The sequence below is a fragment of the Spermophilus citellus genome, assembly GCF_964194105.1.
Source record: "Spermophilus citellus genome assembly, chromosome: 17".
Classification (NCBI taxonomy): Eukaryota; Metazoa; Chordata; class Mammalia; order Rodentia; family Sciuridae; genus Spermophilus; species Spermophilus citellus.
In genome coordinates, this window is record NC_138199.1 from 73040799 (window position 1) to 73055515 (window position 14717).

The following is a 14717-nucleotide window of genomic DNA, read 5'->3' on the forward strand; positions in this document are numbered from 1 at the left end:
GTCTGAGGATCTATAACAATCTCCTGCCCCACCAGGGTCCGCGTCCGCTACCAGAAGCGACAGAAGCTACAGTTTGAAACCAAGCTGGGCATGAATTCTCCCTTCTGAGCCATTGGCCATAGCAGCCACCATTGCCCTGGTCCCTGGGGCAAAAGCCAGCCCATTCCTGAGTCTGAGGAATTGGTATTATGAATGTTTCAGGGTTTGCTCTTGTGCCCTGTGGCATCGGAGGTCGAGCTCTGGTCCTTGGAGACACTGGCTTAATGAGGAGAAGTTAAGGAGTTGTGGCCTTGACCAGACAGGACCATCTTGGCTCTTCCCTGGCCTTGCCAGGGGCACTCTTGAATGTATGACCTCAGGCGATGGGTAGAGGGACTGCCAGTCCCACCTGGTGGGATGCCCTGCTTCAGGGTCCCCTGTCCCAGTGCCCTCTGCTCTTGCACTTATGGCTCAGCTTCAAAGCCATGGGCAAGGGCCTTAGCCTTTTTTGGAAAAGCAATGGCTGCTGCCGTTTGGCAATGCCACGTCCTCCTTGACCCCCCCCCCCATCTTGTCTTCCTGGGGTAAGGCCTGGGTGTGGCCCTGAGGACCTCTCCTCTAGAGGGGAGTCTCAGGCTTGGGCCTGAAGATGCAGAAGGGCCCCCACCTTGCCTGGAGCCTCTTTCTGTGCCTGCACTCAAATGCCTGTAAGTCGGTTTTGGGGGAGATGGCCCAGGTCTCTGTAGCCCCGCCCTTGTTCTCCTGGGAGATGTTTTTACTGGTGTATATTTTTTACTGGAAATGAACCTTTTAGGAATGAATGTAGGCTGGTTTATATTAAAACTTGTAAATTGCTTAAGAAAAACCTGTGGCTGGTCCATGAGGCAGCTACAAAAGGGTAGCCATGAAGTGGTCACCCCCAGGCTGCAGGCACTGAGCCCTGAAGGCGAGGACTCAAGCCTTCCTCTTTCCACATAGGCAGGTGCTCCTAGAGCCAGCTCAGGGAAGACCCTGGACTTGGGTCCATGGCACAGATCCAGACAGACAGCCCAGTCATGTGGAATGACACTTTCATTGGTGTTAGTGAGGGAAAGGTTAATGGTTACAGAGCCAGGGCCTGGGCCAACTGGGTCGGGCCTCCAGCGGCTGAGGTGGGCAGCACGTGCTCCTGCTGTGGTCTGAAGGCCCTCCCACACTGCGTCCTCTCAGGCAGTTAATAGATAGAATAAATTCCATTTAAAATATATGCATTTCTCTCTGCTTAAAAAATAACATTTACAGTTGAAAAAGTCTGGACACTGGGGATCTGTTAATCCCATTGCTTCCTAACCCTGCTGATACTGTCTCCCAGTGAGGGATGGCAGGAGCAAGGACAGGAGCTGGTCAGAACATGGCCAACCATGAGGGCATGCCCCGTTGGGTATTTACATGTCCTATGTACACAGGCAGGGAGGGGGCCCAGCCAGGCACACTGCCCCACCCAGGGCACCACATGGGTGGACAGAGGCATTCCCTCAGCACAGGAACTTGAAACATGGGGTGGGAGTACAGAGACAGCACCCCCGAAGCCCTGCCACCACCTCCTCCTTGAGGAGAAAGCTCTTAGCAGGGTTCCCACCCAGTCAGATTATACATGGGAGGGGGCTCTGACAAGACGCAGCAGAGACCCCTCAGCTAGTCAGGTTCTGATGAAGCCCCCTGGCCCCTCCCCAGGGCTGCCCCACAGCATTAGCAGCTGTGTTGGGAGCAGCAGGGAGGGGCTCTGCTGGGGCAGGGTACTCCAGCCGGACCAGCCCCAGGCCTCTGCCTAGGGTGGCCAGCCCTTTTCCGTGCTGGGCCAAAGGTAGTGAATGTGACAGGTCACAGTGGGCACCACTGGAGGACCACAGGCAGGTTTTGCTCAATCCAGCATGGCATCCAGCTGGTCAGCCAGGGCATCAAACATGGTGCTGATGTCATCCAGAATGTGCTTGGTGGAGGTCACCGGGGGACTGCAGCAAGGGAAAGGGCTGGATCAGAGGGGCCAGAGGCCTGCAGCCCACTGGCCCTGGGTAGGAGCTGCCACTGAGCCATTGCTGGGTGCCAGGCACTCAGTGCGCATCACCTCTTAATGCTCAAAACATCCTGGGCAGCAGGAGTTCTTTCCTTACAGATGGTTTTTTCTGAGGCTGGGGGTTGAGGGACTTGCCCAAGCTCTCATCCCCCTAAGGAGGCAATCACCAGGAATCCCTTCAGATCAGATCTGGGTGACTCTAAAACCTGAGGTCCTGCCATCCTACTGGAGGGCTCCCCAGCTTGAGGCTCTGCCTGCAACATCCCCCTGTGATAGTCCCAGGACCCATGTTCTATGCCCACCCTTTTCTCCCACCCCATCTGACAGCCAGCATCCTTACCCTTCTCGCTCCTCAGCACCAATGCTCTTCTCTGCGGCCCTTAGTGCAGCTGCCAGGGATGAGCTGGTCTGCTCCAGTCTCTGCTGGGCCCGGCCTGAGCCCACGGCCCCTGTGCTCTCGGGCCTTGGTGGGGGCACTGGGCGAGGGCCCAGGCGGGGAGCCAGCTTTGGGCCAGAGAATGCGAGCTGGGTGCAGGCCACAGACACAGGTTTGGGGGCTGTTCCTGTAGACAAAAAAGTTGGCAGGTGACTCATCTGGGTTGAAATGTCCCCTGTACACAGCATACCACCCCTACAGGCTTCAGCTTCCTACCTGCTCCAGGCACCTTGAGGAAGGCAGCAGGGGCAGTGGGGGGCTCCATCTCCACATTCTGCCTACCACCTGCTGAATTTTCCAGACTTGGCCCAGTGCAGGGCACTGGGGGGACGGGGGGCTGCGTTATGGGGCTTGGAGGAGTGGCTGGAGCTCCTTGATGTGAAAGGCTGCTGGAGTCAGGCCGTGACGGGTTAGAGGAAGTGGAGGTGGGGGACTCACTAGGAGCCTTGGAGGGCAGGGGAGCAGAGGGGCTAGGGGTGGCTCCTGCCACCCCAAAGGCTAGCAGTGCTGTTTGCAGTGGCTCTCTTTCCCTGCATTTAGGCCTCCGTTTGACAGTGTCTGACTCTGTGAGGTTGAAATCGAGGCCAGGGGGCACAGGCGTCTCCCGGGATGGGGGGCCAGCTGGCTTCGGCCGCTGCTTGATAGTAAGATTCCCCTCTTCTGCAAACGGCAGCCCTTCCCCTGAGCTGCCCCGAGATGGGGGTGTCCCCTCAGGGCCAGGCTGTTCTTCCTCGGTGTCTGACGCAGGGCCAGATGAGACAGGCAGACCAGGAGACTCAGAGGGGCCAGCTGGTTCACTCAGTGTTCGCCTTCGGGGCCCCACAGCACTCTCCTTGGACCCTGAGCTCCCTTCTAGTGGAGGTGGCTCTGAGGGGCCAGAGACTGAGCTGAGGCGCTTGGGGGGTGGGGGTGGAGGGCCTTTGCGACGGGCACGAAGAGCAAAGGACTGGCTGCGGGGAGCCCCTCGAGATGGGGTTGGGGTAGGACTGGTCCGGGCGAGGGTGCTGCGTCCTGGTCGCCGGGTAAGGGTGGCATAACTGCCCAAGGTGCTGCCCACTGGGCCTTCGGTCTCCCCCTCAGCTTCTCCCTCTGCAGGGCCGGGGCGGCTCAGGCTGTGAGACCTGCGCTTGGGCCGAGGTGGGTCTGGAGGAGTGGCAGGGGGGCCGGCCAAGTAGGAGAAGGCTCGGGGTGCACCAGGAGGTGGCCCTGCAGCTGGGCTAGAGGGTGAGCCCTGGGGGTACATGAAAACATAAGGGGCAGGTCCTTGGCCAGGAAGTGGGGAGCAGAGCTTAGAGGGCCGCTCGGTGCCCTCTGGAAGGTTCCTTTCCTGTAGGGCACTAGGGTCTCCACCACTGGGCTGAGGGGCAGGCTGCTCCTGTGAGTGACCAGACCCCCGTGAGCGTGCGCCAATGCTCTCCTGGCTGGAGGAGCGGGCAGGGGGCAGGGGGAGTGGCTCAGGACCACCCCCTGCCATGGCTGCTTGTAGCTCTGGGCTCAGCTCACTGCCCTGAAAAGTGAGAAGGCGTGGGCCTGCCACAGCTGGACCCTCCCCATTCTCTAGCCCCTCAATGGCCATCAGCTCCGGACCCCTGGCCAGCCGATGCCCACCCTCACCCAGGGCCTCCCCCTGTAGCAGGCCCCGCCGAAGCTCTGCCAGCCGCTTCACACCCAGCATAAGCTTCTTCTGATGCCCTGGGAGGGGTGGACAGAAGGAATGAGGTTAGCTGGGTCTAGGATGGGTCACTCCCACCTCCCTCCAGACCCCATTCTCTGTTCTCTCAGAGACCCTGGAGGCATTGGGGGGGGGGGCCCAAGCAGAAGGCCTCAGAGCGGTCCTCACCCAGCTTGTTGACGCCAATCTCCTGCAGCTCCTCCCAGGTGAGGTCGGCCACCAGCCCCATGGAGTCATAGCCACTGCTCACCAGCTGCTTGTGGTACTGCGGCAACCCCAGTGCACACAGCCACTCCAGCAGGTCCGTCTGGAAGAGCACTGTCATCAGATCTTGCTTCCCACCCAAGCCAGAAAGGGAGGGGCACCACAAAACCATAGCCCCAAGTGAGAGAGCCCCACCACCCAGCCCAGCAGCCGGCTCACCGGGATGTAGTTGGGCAGCCACTCGGCAATGCTAAGCTGGGCGATCTCTGAGGCGATCTTCTTCCTGTGCCCAGGCTTGGTCACCCCGATGGCGGTCAGATCCTGCCACACAGGATATGGGTATCAGGCTCCTCCTCTGCCTGCTGGGCCCTCCCTTACCTGGCTGCAGCACCCACCTCAGGTGTCATGCGACTAATGGTTGGCACATCATAGCCAGCCTGCAGAAAGTGGGCAGTGTAGCCCTCCAGCTGGAACTCACTCAGCCAGTTGTGAATGGCCTGTGCATCCTGTTGGGGTTGGGGAGGGGACACAGCAGGAGCTGAGTCTGCTGAGCAGCTCAGCCTCCCCCAGGGGCTGAGCTTAAGTCCATAGAAGGCCCTCCATCTCCTCTACTCACCCCCTCAAGGCCCACAGTGTACCCCCAGCAGAGGTCTCACCTTCCCCTCTAGCAGCTGTTCTGGCCTCACATCTTGGGTGAAGATCTCCCCAGAGCGGTAGCTGGCCAGAGGGAGGTGGCTCAGGTTGTCTTTGAGAAAGGAGAGTAATGGCATCAGGTGGCGGAAGGAAGGGGTGGCAAGCCCTTAGCCTCCCCACCTGCATCTCTCCTAGCCATCCCTGGTCCCATCGAGCCTTCCTACCTGCCAGGGACGGGGTGTGCAGTCCTGGTAGCACCTGGTCCTCCCCTGCAGAGGGCAGTGGCTGGAGACAGGGAAAGAACCCACTCAGCATGTGGAGAATCGCAGTGGGGCTAGACCCTGCCCTGGTCCCAGTGCCCTCGCTCCTACCTGGGCATTCTCAATAAGGAGGCCGGTGCCATGGCCGTTGGTGCCCTCGGAACTCTGCCCGCTGCCAGCACTGCGGATACTGCCCACACTGCCCTCGCTGCCCACACTATTCCTGTCACCTGCTGTAAAGGGCAGAAGGACAGAGGTCAGAGCCTCAGTTGGTACTGCCAACAGCTGACTGGCAACTTGCTAAAGCCAGACGCCCCCACCAGTGCCTGGTGCCACCCTCTGGGAGAATGTACCTGGGCTGTCTGGGCTGAGGCCCACCCGAGGAAGCTGGCCATAGGTAAGAGGGTGTAGGGAGTCGTCAGTAGGAGGCTGCGTTGTCCGGGAGAAGCCTGGGCGCAGTGGGGTAGGTGCGGAGGGGAGACGGGGCACGGGGATGCCCACCCGCTTGCTGACCACTTCCACGATGCCTGGGGGAAAGTAGCCTACACGGTCCGTGCCCCTTTGGCTCTCATGGATGTGGCCCTTCCAGCGGCCATCAGGATGCTGTTCAAGCACCTGTGACAGGTTGTAGGGGGAAGGGATGATGACTCCCCACATCAAGCTATTCTTGCCACCGTCCAACAGCCCCGGGGTCCAGCTCTTCCCCTACTCTCAGGGTACTCGCCTTTGATATCCAAGCCAGCCCAAGTTTGGCTCCTGTGTTCAGCAGGCAGCTCAAAGCCCTTGTGCCACAGAGCTTAGAGACAGAGGACCAGAGAGAGCCTGTGCTCTAATCCTAGCTGGCTACTTGCCAGCTGTGGGACCTTGGGCACGCACGGTCACTTAATCTTTAAGCCTCGATTTTGTCATCTTTAAAAAAGAAATGATGATGGGGCCTACCCTCCCCAGATTTGGAAAGAAAGGAGTAAGGGAGCAGATGGAGACCTAACACAGCCTGATATCACAGGTAAGTCACAGCAAACATTCATATTCTCAAAGGAATGCATGTCGGGCCCCTCACCGTGATGACATCCCCCGCTCGGACATTGAGAGCAGTGGGGTCATGGAGATTCCAGAAATCCTTGAGTGCTCGCACCTTCAGGATCCCTGAGGCCTCTAAGAGAAAAGGGAGGGCAGGCATCATCTAAAGGTCCTTTGGCCATCTCCCTACCACCCCACCCACTCACAGCTTCCCCAGGAGACACCCACTCCTCTTCCTCATCCTGGTACCTACTAAATGGCTCCAGCCCTTGGCTGGGTCTTCTCCCACACACTCACCCCGAAGTAGCTGCTTGATTTCCCGGCTGGCCTGAGAGGTGGTGAACTGATTCACAATGTCCAGTGCCGTCTGGTTATACGTGTTCCGGATGTTCACATCCACGCCTCCCTAGGTAAACAGTGGCAGGAGCTCATGCTAAGCACTCTGTCATCTCTGCCCTAGTCCTCACTATCACCCAGGAGGTGGGTGCTGTTGTCATTTTCAGACCTTATAGGTGAGGAAGGAGGATTTCAGAGACCAGGTCAGGGACGAGCTAGCAAGAGGCATGCTTAGGTTCCAACCAGGTGGAGCTGCTCTTGGGCCTTAGGACCACTCAGGAAGCCGGGCCTCTTTCCCGCCATCCAAACAAAGCAAATCACCCTGGCTTCCCCGCCTGGTCTCAGCACATGACAGAGGCTCCACACACACCTGTGGAGTGACCAGGTGCCATACCCACCTCGAGGAGCAGCCGAACCACCTCAGTCTTGCCATACAGCGCAGCCTCGTGGAGTGCTGTGCCTGTCTTGGTCTGGCGGTTGATTTCAATCCCGGCTCTTAAGAGCTGCCTGTGGTGGGCAGAGGGAATCAGGGGTAGTGGGCCAGGGGAGAAAGCCAACTGCCGGGAACTAGGAGATGGAGCATGGGTGAAGATGGCAGCAGGGAGGCACGGAGGGGGCACCGATGGTCCCACAGGAGGGGGATGAAGAAGTTGTGTGGGGGGGTCACTGTGGGTACCTGATGACTTCTCTGTGGCCATTCTTGGCAGCCAAGTGCAGGGGTGTGGTGTAGTTGGGGTCACATGGGTCCTTGGCCTCACCCTCCAGCAGCGCCACACATAAGTGGCTGTTCAGTAGCAGCTGGGTCACCTGCAGCATGCAGCACCCAGCACCCAGTTGGAACCTCTCCTGAGACCCACAGACACAGGCACTCAGAGCCCCCAGGACTATAGGCCTTACCTTGAGCCTCCCAAATTCACAGGCCAGGTCCAGGGGCGTCTTCTTGGCCTTGTTGACCAGGCATGGGTTGGACTGATGCTGGAGGAGCATTTCTGACTGGGGTGGGGAGAGCCAAGTGAGGGGGCGTGGCCTGGCTGGCCTCTGACCTCCTAGCTTCCCCGCCCAGCATCCCTACTGCAGGCTCACATACCACCTCATAGTGTCCATATTGTGCGGCCAGGTGCAGAGGGATCTGCCCGTCCAGCGAGGCGGCATTAACAGCTGCAGAGGCGCGCAGCAGTAGCCGGACGGGCTCCAGCCGGCCCTGCCAGGCTGCATAGTGCAGTGGGCGCATACCTGGCAGGAGGAAGGGCTCTGAGGGAGATCCCAGGATGGCGTTGGGGTTTGAGGGACTTAAGCAGATTGCAGAGCCACCCAGCTGGGAGGGGAGACAGCCCAAAAAGGTGCGGACACTGGCTTAACCCAGATTTGGTCAGGAAGAAATCCAGCTGCATGGGTCCCAAGCCAGAGTCCACCATGGCCACTACAGGTAATCTGGCAACCACAGGCCAGTGACGTGAGTAACCTCTCTGAGCCTCAACCTCTTCATCTGAATATCAAGACATGAGTGCCACTCTCTACTCCCAGAAGGCTACAAAGAGGGAAAGCCATTTGCAAGCCCAGAGAAGCTTTGGGAACACCTAAATAGCATTGCTATGTCCTAACAAGAGCAAGCTCTGGTCAGAGGTCTGGGTTGAGCCTCTACCTTCACCAGGTGGGGACACACTGCAGTCTCACCATTGCTGTCCTTGATGTCAACAGTGGCCTGAGCCTCCAGCAACAAGGCTATGAGCTCTAGGCTACCTCCCAGAGCGGCATGGTGGAGAGCAGAGAATCTGGCATGGGGGGAACACAAAGTAGGGGATGTCAGTAAGCAGTCTTCCATCCCCAAATCCTGGCCTGCCACACCCGAACTCATCCTGAGGCCTGGCAGGGATGGGTTACTTGCACCCCCACCCCTGCCAGCCCTGCCGTGGGAGCGCACAGCAGCCGAGCCGTAGCATGAAAGGGCTCAGTGTCTGGGCTGAGTGGCCTGTTTGTCTGGCATCCCCCCCCCCAGCCAGCCTAGGGGAGGGGGCCGTGGGAGCAGGAGCCCTCAGGCTCCTACCCTCCAGGGAGAAAAGGGGCCCAGGAGGAATCCAACTCAAGGAAACCCCTCAGAGAGGCCTCAGGCCCCTCCCCTTGCTCAGGGCTAACCTACTGAAGGGTGGGTGGGAAGGACCCCCACACTCTGCTCTACACAGGCAGGACCCAGAGCTCTCAGCAAACATGCTTCAAGGGTCAAGTTTAAGAGAGGAAAGGATTCTGGAGTCCAGGACCTTTCCCTTCCGGCCCTCCCGTCACTCAGCATCTCTTACTCACCCATCAGCATCCTGGTAGTTGACATTGAGCCTCTTCGTGGAGCCGAGGAGCTCTGGGGGTCAGGGCAGGGGCATCAGGGAACATGCAACCATCTGACCTCACCCATCCCTCACCCAGTGCTGCCGCAACCCCAACTCCCAGAGCCCAGCTGACCTCTTGGTGTGCAGGAAAACACCTGCCCCATGGCCCTTCACTGGTCCTGGCCTGTGGCTCCTCACTCTGGCCCACAAGCTAGCAGCTTGGAGGCATCAAGTGCAGGGAGCCACTGCAATGGTGGCCTGGCTCCCGGGGCCCAGCCCAGCTGGTTTATAGACCCAAAGGGGGCGGGAGGGGACACTGGCACGATGTGCCCTCAACAGACAGGCCCACGGAGCGCATGGTTAGCATTCCTGTCTGAAGGGCTAGGGAGCAAGTCACATTGTCCCGCTGGGCCAAACCAGTGGGTGAGGAAGAGAATAGAGAAGGACCAGGGCAGGGCCCAAGGGATATACTGCCCACCCCTGCAGCATCCCAAGGTGGAGCTTAGTAGGGAAGGTGGCTATGTTCTGTACTAGCCCTGGCTCTGCCTCGTGCTAGCTGTGAGTATGGGCAGTCATTTAACCTTCCAGGCTCAGTGTCCTCTTACGTAAAATGGGCCATCACAGAACCTGCTCACTCTGCACTCTACACATTGGCCATTACTAGCACCATGCTATCCTCTAGCAAGAGTGGCACCATCTCCCATCTGTCCCCTGGATCTCAGAGGGTTCTGTGCCAGCTTGAGTGGCATCCTTTGACTCGCCCCCCTCAGGCTCTTGACTAAGTTGTCCAGCCCCAGGCGGAGGGGCTAAGATCCTGCCTCCCCAGGACAGGGTACATGCAGGTGAGGTTCTCAGGCAGCCAGGACACAGTGGGGGCGGTCCTTGAAGTGTTGGGGAGGGAAAGGGGAAGGCCTGTCACAGGAGGCCTGAGCCTCCTGCTGGAACCCACCCCTACTGCAAAGGAGGGGGCCTGCCCACCCGGGCTGGGCAGAGTGCCAACCATGCTGGTCCAGGCCTGCCCCCCAGGCCCTGGTGGGCCCCTGAATACCCCAGCAGCCTGGGCAAGGCAGGGCCTCATTCCAAAAGGGAGGGACCAATCCTGCAGTGAGAAGCAAGAGATGGGGAGGGAGGGGATAGTCACATGGAGGGCTGAGCTGAAGGACTGCACCAAAAAGGTAAATACAGAGCCAAGGAGTAACAGTGCAGAGATGGGGGCCTTCCAGATTTTCTCTAGTCCCTTTGCAAAGACCTTGTCACACAGAACCATTTGGGGCGAGGGAAGGTACAACAGCTTGAGAAGCAGCAAGCGCAGGACTCCCATGCTCACTCTGCCTCTGGCTGGCTGGGGGACTTGGGCCAGCTACGGCGCCTCTCTGAGCCTCAGTGAAGACAATGAGGGCAGCAGGGAAGACACAGTCCTTTGGCCCACACACCCTTCCACCAGCCTGCCAGCCTGGCCAATCTGGGATGGGCAGCTGGGTGGCTGGATGTGGCCCCTCCAGGGAGGGGCAGGACAATGTGACAGGAGGGACACAGGAACAGGGGCAGGGCCAGGCTGGGTGGCTCCCTTCTTTTCAGAACAATGGCCGGAAAGGTAGTAGGGGAGAGGCTCAAAGTGACTGGGCTAGGGGCTCAGCCGGAGGGTGGAGGGTCCTGGTTCCTGGCAGTGGCTCAGGCACTTCCGCTGCCACACAGCCTTCTTCCCGAGCCTGGCTCAGGGTGGAGGGGATGTGAGCTCAGTCAGTCACACCAGCCCACTCCGTTTCCTCTGGCCACAGAGGAGATGTCAGAAAAATGAGGCAGGGAGGGACGGGGGCAGGAACAGGGGTAAGGCCATGGCAAACGCACCTTCTCCTGCCAGCCACCTGCAACTTGAAGAGCATCAGGTGGGGGAAAGAATGCAGGCCAGACAGCAGATGTAGGAGGCGGAAGGAGGACGTCTCTTCTGCTCTCTTTTGATAGCCAGAAAGCTCTGGCCATCCCCACAGGAGGGAAAAAGGGAGCCCTGACACTTCCCTTTCTAGAGTGGCAGTTTAGTTAGCCTCTCTGTGGCATGGAACAGGAGTTTCCCCTCTCCCCTTCTCAGAAAGGCATTAGAATCACCTGGAGAACTTTCTGGTTTGCAGAGTCCTGGCCTTTCTGGTGAGTTCAATGGGGGTGGGGTGTCCAGGGAATCTGTACTTTTAGAACAATCCCCGTGAAATGCTGATGAGCACAGAAATCAACTATCAGTGAGGGAGCATGGGGTGGTGGGGCACGGAACTCAGCACAGGTTTGGCACAGGTTTATCTCAGATCCATCTCAGATCCGCCCCACAATGGCTATGTGACCTTGAGTAAGTCACTAACCTTTGAGTGTCACTTTCCTTACCTGTACAACAGATATAAAAACACCAGCTCACAGGGAAGTGAGAGGACCACAATTTTTCATAAACTGGAAGGTCTGCCAAGGTCACCTTATGATCTCACTTCTGTTGCCAGTTTCTCCAACTTCTCAGAGGACAGGGAAGGGAAGCACGTGGCCAGGACTTCACAAGGAATTCCAGGCCCTTGTTACCTATGTCCACACCTGTACCTGTGTATTTCCTCTTTGGACTGAGTGAAGGGACCTCTTCCCCTACACACGTTTCCCTTTGGGCATATGGAGCCTAGGAGCCTGGCTTTGAAGTTCCTGCCACCTGTCCCTGGACCTCGCCCACCATCCTCCCCTGGGCCTCACTTTGAGGTCCCAGGGATGTGAGGACAGCAGGAGTATGACCAAAGCCCCACTGGGCAGGTCGCCCAAACACAGAGGTAAGGGAAGAGGGGGAGTGGCTCCCACTCTTGGGCTGCGCAGGGACCTCCACAGCCCCTTCCTCTATTACATTCACCCTGCACCCACCTCTCCAGGGACAGGAACCATCACCCCTGGCACCATCGCTTCCTGCCCAGGCCTCCACCCTGCTGTGCAGGCGGGTACACACTAGTAAAATCCCTCTCCTGGCACTCATACTCAGGGGTGCGGGTGAGAATGGTATAAAATCTCCAGGCATAGGGATTCCTTCCTGTGCACAGGACCCAGGTGTGTCTTGGTCTAAAGCTCCAGCACTTCAGGGGAGACCCCCCCCTCCAGGAACTCCATATCCAGACCCAGTCTGGTGGCAGGAACCACCAGCTGTCCCTGCTCATCTAGGACCTCCAGGACATAAGTCCAGTGGCCTCCTGGGACAACCCAGAGAGCTCACCCTAAAGGCCAGAGGTCTATTCTCCCTGGGGGTATCACCATAGAGGGACCCAAGAGATGGGGTTCAGGTGTGGCCACCCAGGCCTCAGCCCCCCATAGCCCTGTCAGAACTAGGGCCTCCAGACCATGGAAACCTCTAGAAAATTAGCTGCATACTTTCAGGGGATACAGATGAGTTAGTGGAAAAGAGGTTCTTTAGTAAGTGGTCAGATTATGTTGAAAGTAAGGAAACCCCCCCAGAAATTTAGACATAAACACAGAGAGGTTCTAGTTGAGTGTACGTAGGATTGACAGTGGGCATGGAGCTCTACCCATTCAATCTTTCCCGACACATACCCAGAAACCCCATGGTGCCAAAGACATCCAAAAGCCACCAGCTAGCAGGCAACACCATGAGGGCTGGAAATTTGGTCTGTTGTGTTCACTAATCTGGCCCAGGGCTTGTAACAGAGCCTGACACACAATAGGCACTCAATAAAAATTTGAATGAATGTACTTCCATCTTTTCTCCTGGCAAGCAAGGAAACTGGCCCAGAGAAGTTAAGTGACTCACTTAGGAACACACAGCAAAGGGGATCCAATTCCTTTAGCTCTCCCAGACAGAGGCACTTCTTGTCCAGAAAAGGACCATTGTCTTTCCTTAAGTTCACAGAACCCAGTGACCACCCCGCTCCCTATCCTCCTTCTGTAGCTTCAGCACTCAAGGGAGGGCCCCAGCTGGTTGGTCACCCCACCAAGTACTCACTTGTCTTTGAGGCCTTAACCTTGGCCACCAGTTTCTGTACACCAGTCACATCTCCGTTCTTGACAGCAAGGATCAGGTCCTGTTCACGACCCATTCTGATCCTCAGGCTGGGCTCTAGGCTCAGGAGTCCAGGGCAAAGACAGGGAAATGTGTCCAAGCCAAATGTCAGTATGCCATGCTTCAGCCCCTGGAAGGGCTTCCAGTCCTGGGGCACGTTTGGTGTCCCAGGAAGTGGGCTCCTTGTCAGGCGCTGATGGATGCTCCCTTAATGTGCTCTGTGAGCTGCCACCATAAGCAGGAAAGCCAGTCTTGGAGGGGGTGGAGGCTGTGTTGAAATGTGCACAGATATCAGCCTGCAGCTTCTGACAGCCCGGGGATGGGCTGGGACCAGGCACGCCGAGCTTCCCAGCTTGGCTCAGGAGCAGCCAGCATTCCCTTAGGCAGCAGTGATGGCCAGGTCGTGGCGGGTCGGAAAACAGTGCAGTACCTCTGCTGAAGGTTGGGCCAGAGCCTGCAAGTGAGAAGCAGGGCACCAGGATGAGCAAGATGACCTCTAGGGAGTCCCCAAACCACCCTGGGAGTCAAGGAGTCCCTCAAAGGGGAGAGGGAACTGCCATGCCTGAGAGGAGTATGTACAGAGGGGAGGTGGTATCCTGTGAGGGGGAGGCTGAGTCATGGGGGCCCCAGGGCACTAAGTAGTACCTCAGCCTTGGGCAGGAGGGGCCCTGGCAGCAGGACACACTGGAGCAGGCCAGGCTAGAAGCCCATTCTCCACAGCCCCAGGCTGTGACACCCACAGACAACTGGGGCCAGGAGGTGGGGCCTAGGAGGGTGGCACAGGCAGACGGGCAGGGGTCACTCCCTGTCCAAGGCGCCTGCCCCCAGACTCCTCCCTACCTAGGCTTCACTTTAATAGCTGGATGCTTTAGCCCTAGGGCTCTTTATGAATTGAGGGGGTGGAATGGGGAGCTTATGGATCCCATTTCTGGGGGCATCTACCTGCTACACAGGGAAGCTCACAGCACCTGTTGCTGACCCTTCCTCACTCTATGTGGGGTGAGCAAAGAAGAGAGACAGAGCTGGGGCACCGATGGCCGACGGCTCCCCAAGCCTGAACCTGAAGCCCAGACCCTCGACTTCACTGCAAAAAGGCTTACGTCAGTTCCTCGGTGGCGGCGAATTTTTGCCAGAGTCTTGTGGCATGAGACCCGAGCAGGCCTGGGGCCCTGGAGGGGTACCACTCACTCCCCAAATGTTTCAAGCCCAACTTAAAGGGCACTCCCCCCACACAGGGCCGGCGGCCGATACTGGGGGAGGGCGCCCCTGGCAGTGCCTGGGGTCGGGCTGGCTCCCCCGCCCCTCGGAATGCCCTTCCAGCGCCGCGCAACCCCCAGCCGAGCCCAGCCCAGGCCGACCCGGGGAACAAAGCGGCGGGAGGGACCCGGAGGGCCGAGCGCTGGAGGGGTAGATGCCGGAGGACGAAAAAGGGGGCGCGAGGAGGACGGAAGGAACGGAGAGATGGAGGCGCCCGCAGATCCCGCAAGAAAAGTTAGTTTGCCCCGGCTCTCAAGGGTGCTGGCCCCCAGCTCAGACCCCGCAGTCTCACCTCTCCCGGGCGCCCCGCCGGGGTCCAGTTGGCTCCGCTCGGTCTCTGCCACTCCGGACGCTGGCTCCTACTGCCCCCCTGCGCCGCAACCCTTTCTCCTCCTCCTTTTCCAAGGCCGGCTCTGCACCTCCCGCAGGAAATCCCGCCCCTCCCCCCTCCCTCCCGCCGGATCGGGAGAGGGACCGTCCCGGCCGCGCAGTCGAGCTGTCAGTCAGAGCCCTGGGCCCCGCCCC

General features: G+C 58.8%; 2 protein-coding genes across 13 annotated transcripts in view; one reads left to right on the forward strand and one right to left on the reverse strand.

The window, feature by feature from the left end:
* TMEM94 (transmembrane protein 94) overlaps positions 1 to 1223 on the forward strand; it is a 34447-nt gene extending 33224 nt beyond the window's left edge. For all 9 annotated transcript variants that reach the window (XM_081272355.1, XM_081272359.1, XM_081272360.1 and 6 more), the window contains one exon: positions 36 to 1223. In XM_081272355.1, the coding sequence (XP_081128481.1) occupies positions 36 to 108 (73 nt within the window). In that variant the 3' untranslated portion in view covers positions 109 to 1223. The remainder of the gene's footprint in view (positions 1 to 35) is intronic.
* CASKIN2 (CASK interacting protein 2) lies at positions 1033 to 14634 on the reverse strand. Of its 4 annotated transcripts, none has more exons than XM_081272365.1 (20): positions 14485 to 14634; positions 12879 to 13389; positions 8892 to 8943; positions 8268 to 8365; positions 7681 to 7826; positions 7491 to 7586; positions 7270 to 7400; positions 6992 to 7100; positions 6555 to 6663; positions 6298 to 6392; positions 5591 to 5852; positions 5349 to 5470; positions 5202 to 5262; positions 5001 to 5089; positions 4740 to 4850; positions 4564 to 4665; positions 4309 to 4447; positions 2685 to 4160; positions 2373 to 2595; positions 1033 to 1970 (listed from the first exon to the last, which is right to left on the reverse strand). In XM_081272365.1, exons 2-20 carry the CDS (start codon positions 12970 to 12972, stop codon positions 1880 to 1882), a joined length of 3606 nt encoding a protein of 1201 aa, XP_081128491.1. In that variant the 5' UTR covers positions 12973 to 13389; positions 14485 to 14634; the 3' UTR covers positions 1033 to 1879. The 4 variants fall into 4 exon arrangements, with proteins under 4 accessions (XP_081128491.1, XP_081128490.1, XP_081128493.1 ...); XM_081272364.1 differs by having other exon boundaries at positions 7681 to 7844; XM_081272366.1 differs by lacking the exon at positions 1033 to 1970 and adding an exon at positions 2047 to 2183 and having other exon boundaries at positions 7681 to 7844.
* Between the last annotated feature and the right edge of the window lie 83 nt (positions 14635 to 14717).

Coding starts and splice junctions, on each gene's coding strand:
- CASKIN2 (XM_081272364.1), bottom strand. CDS start 12,972: ATGGGTCGTGAACAGGACCTGATCCTTGCTGTCAAGAACGGAGATGTG. Junction 6,664..6,991: donor TGGTTCGGCTGCTCCTCGAG/GTGGGTATGGCA, acceptor CTGTTTACCTAG/GGAGGCGTGGATGTGAACAT. Junction 2,596..2,684: donor CCTCAAGGTGCCTGGAGCAG/GTAGGAAGCTGA, acceptor TTTTGTCTACAG/GAACAGCCCCCAAACCTGTG.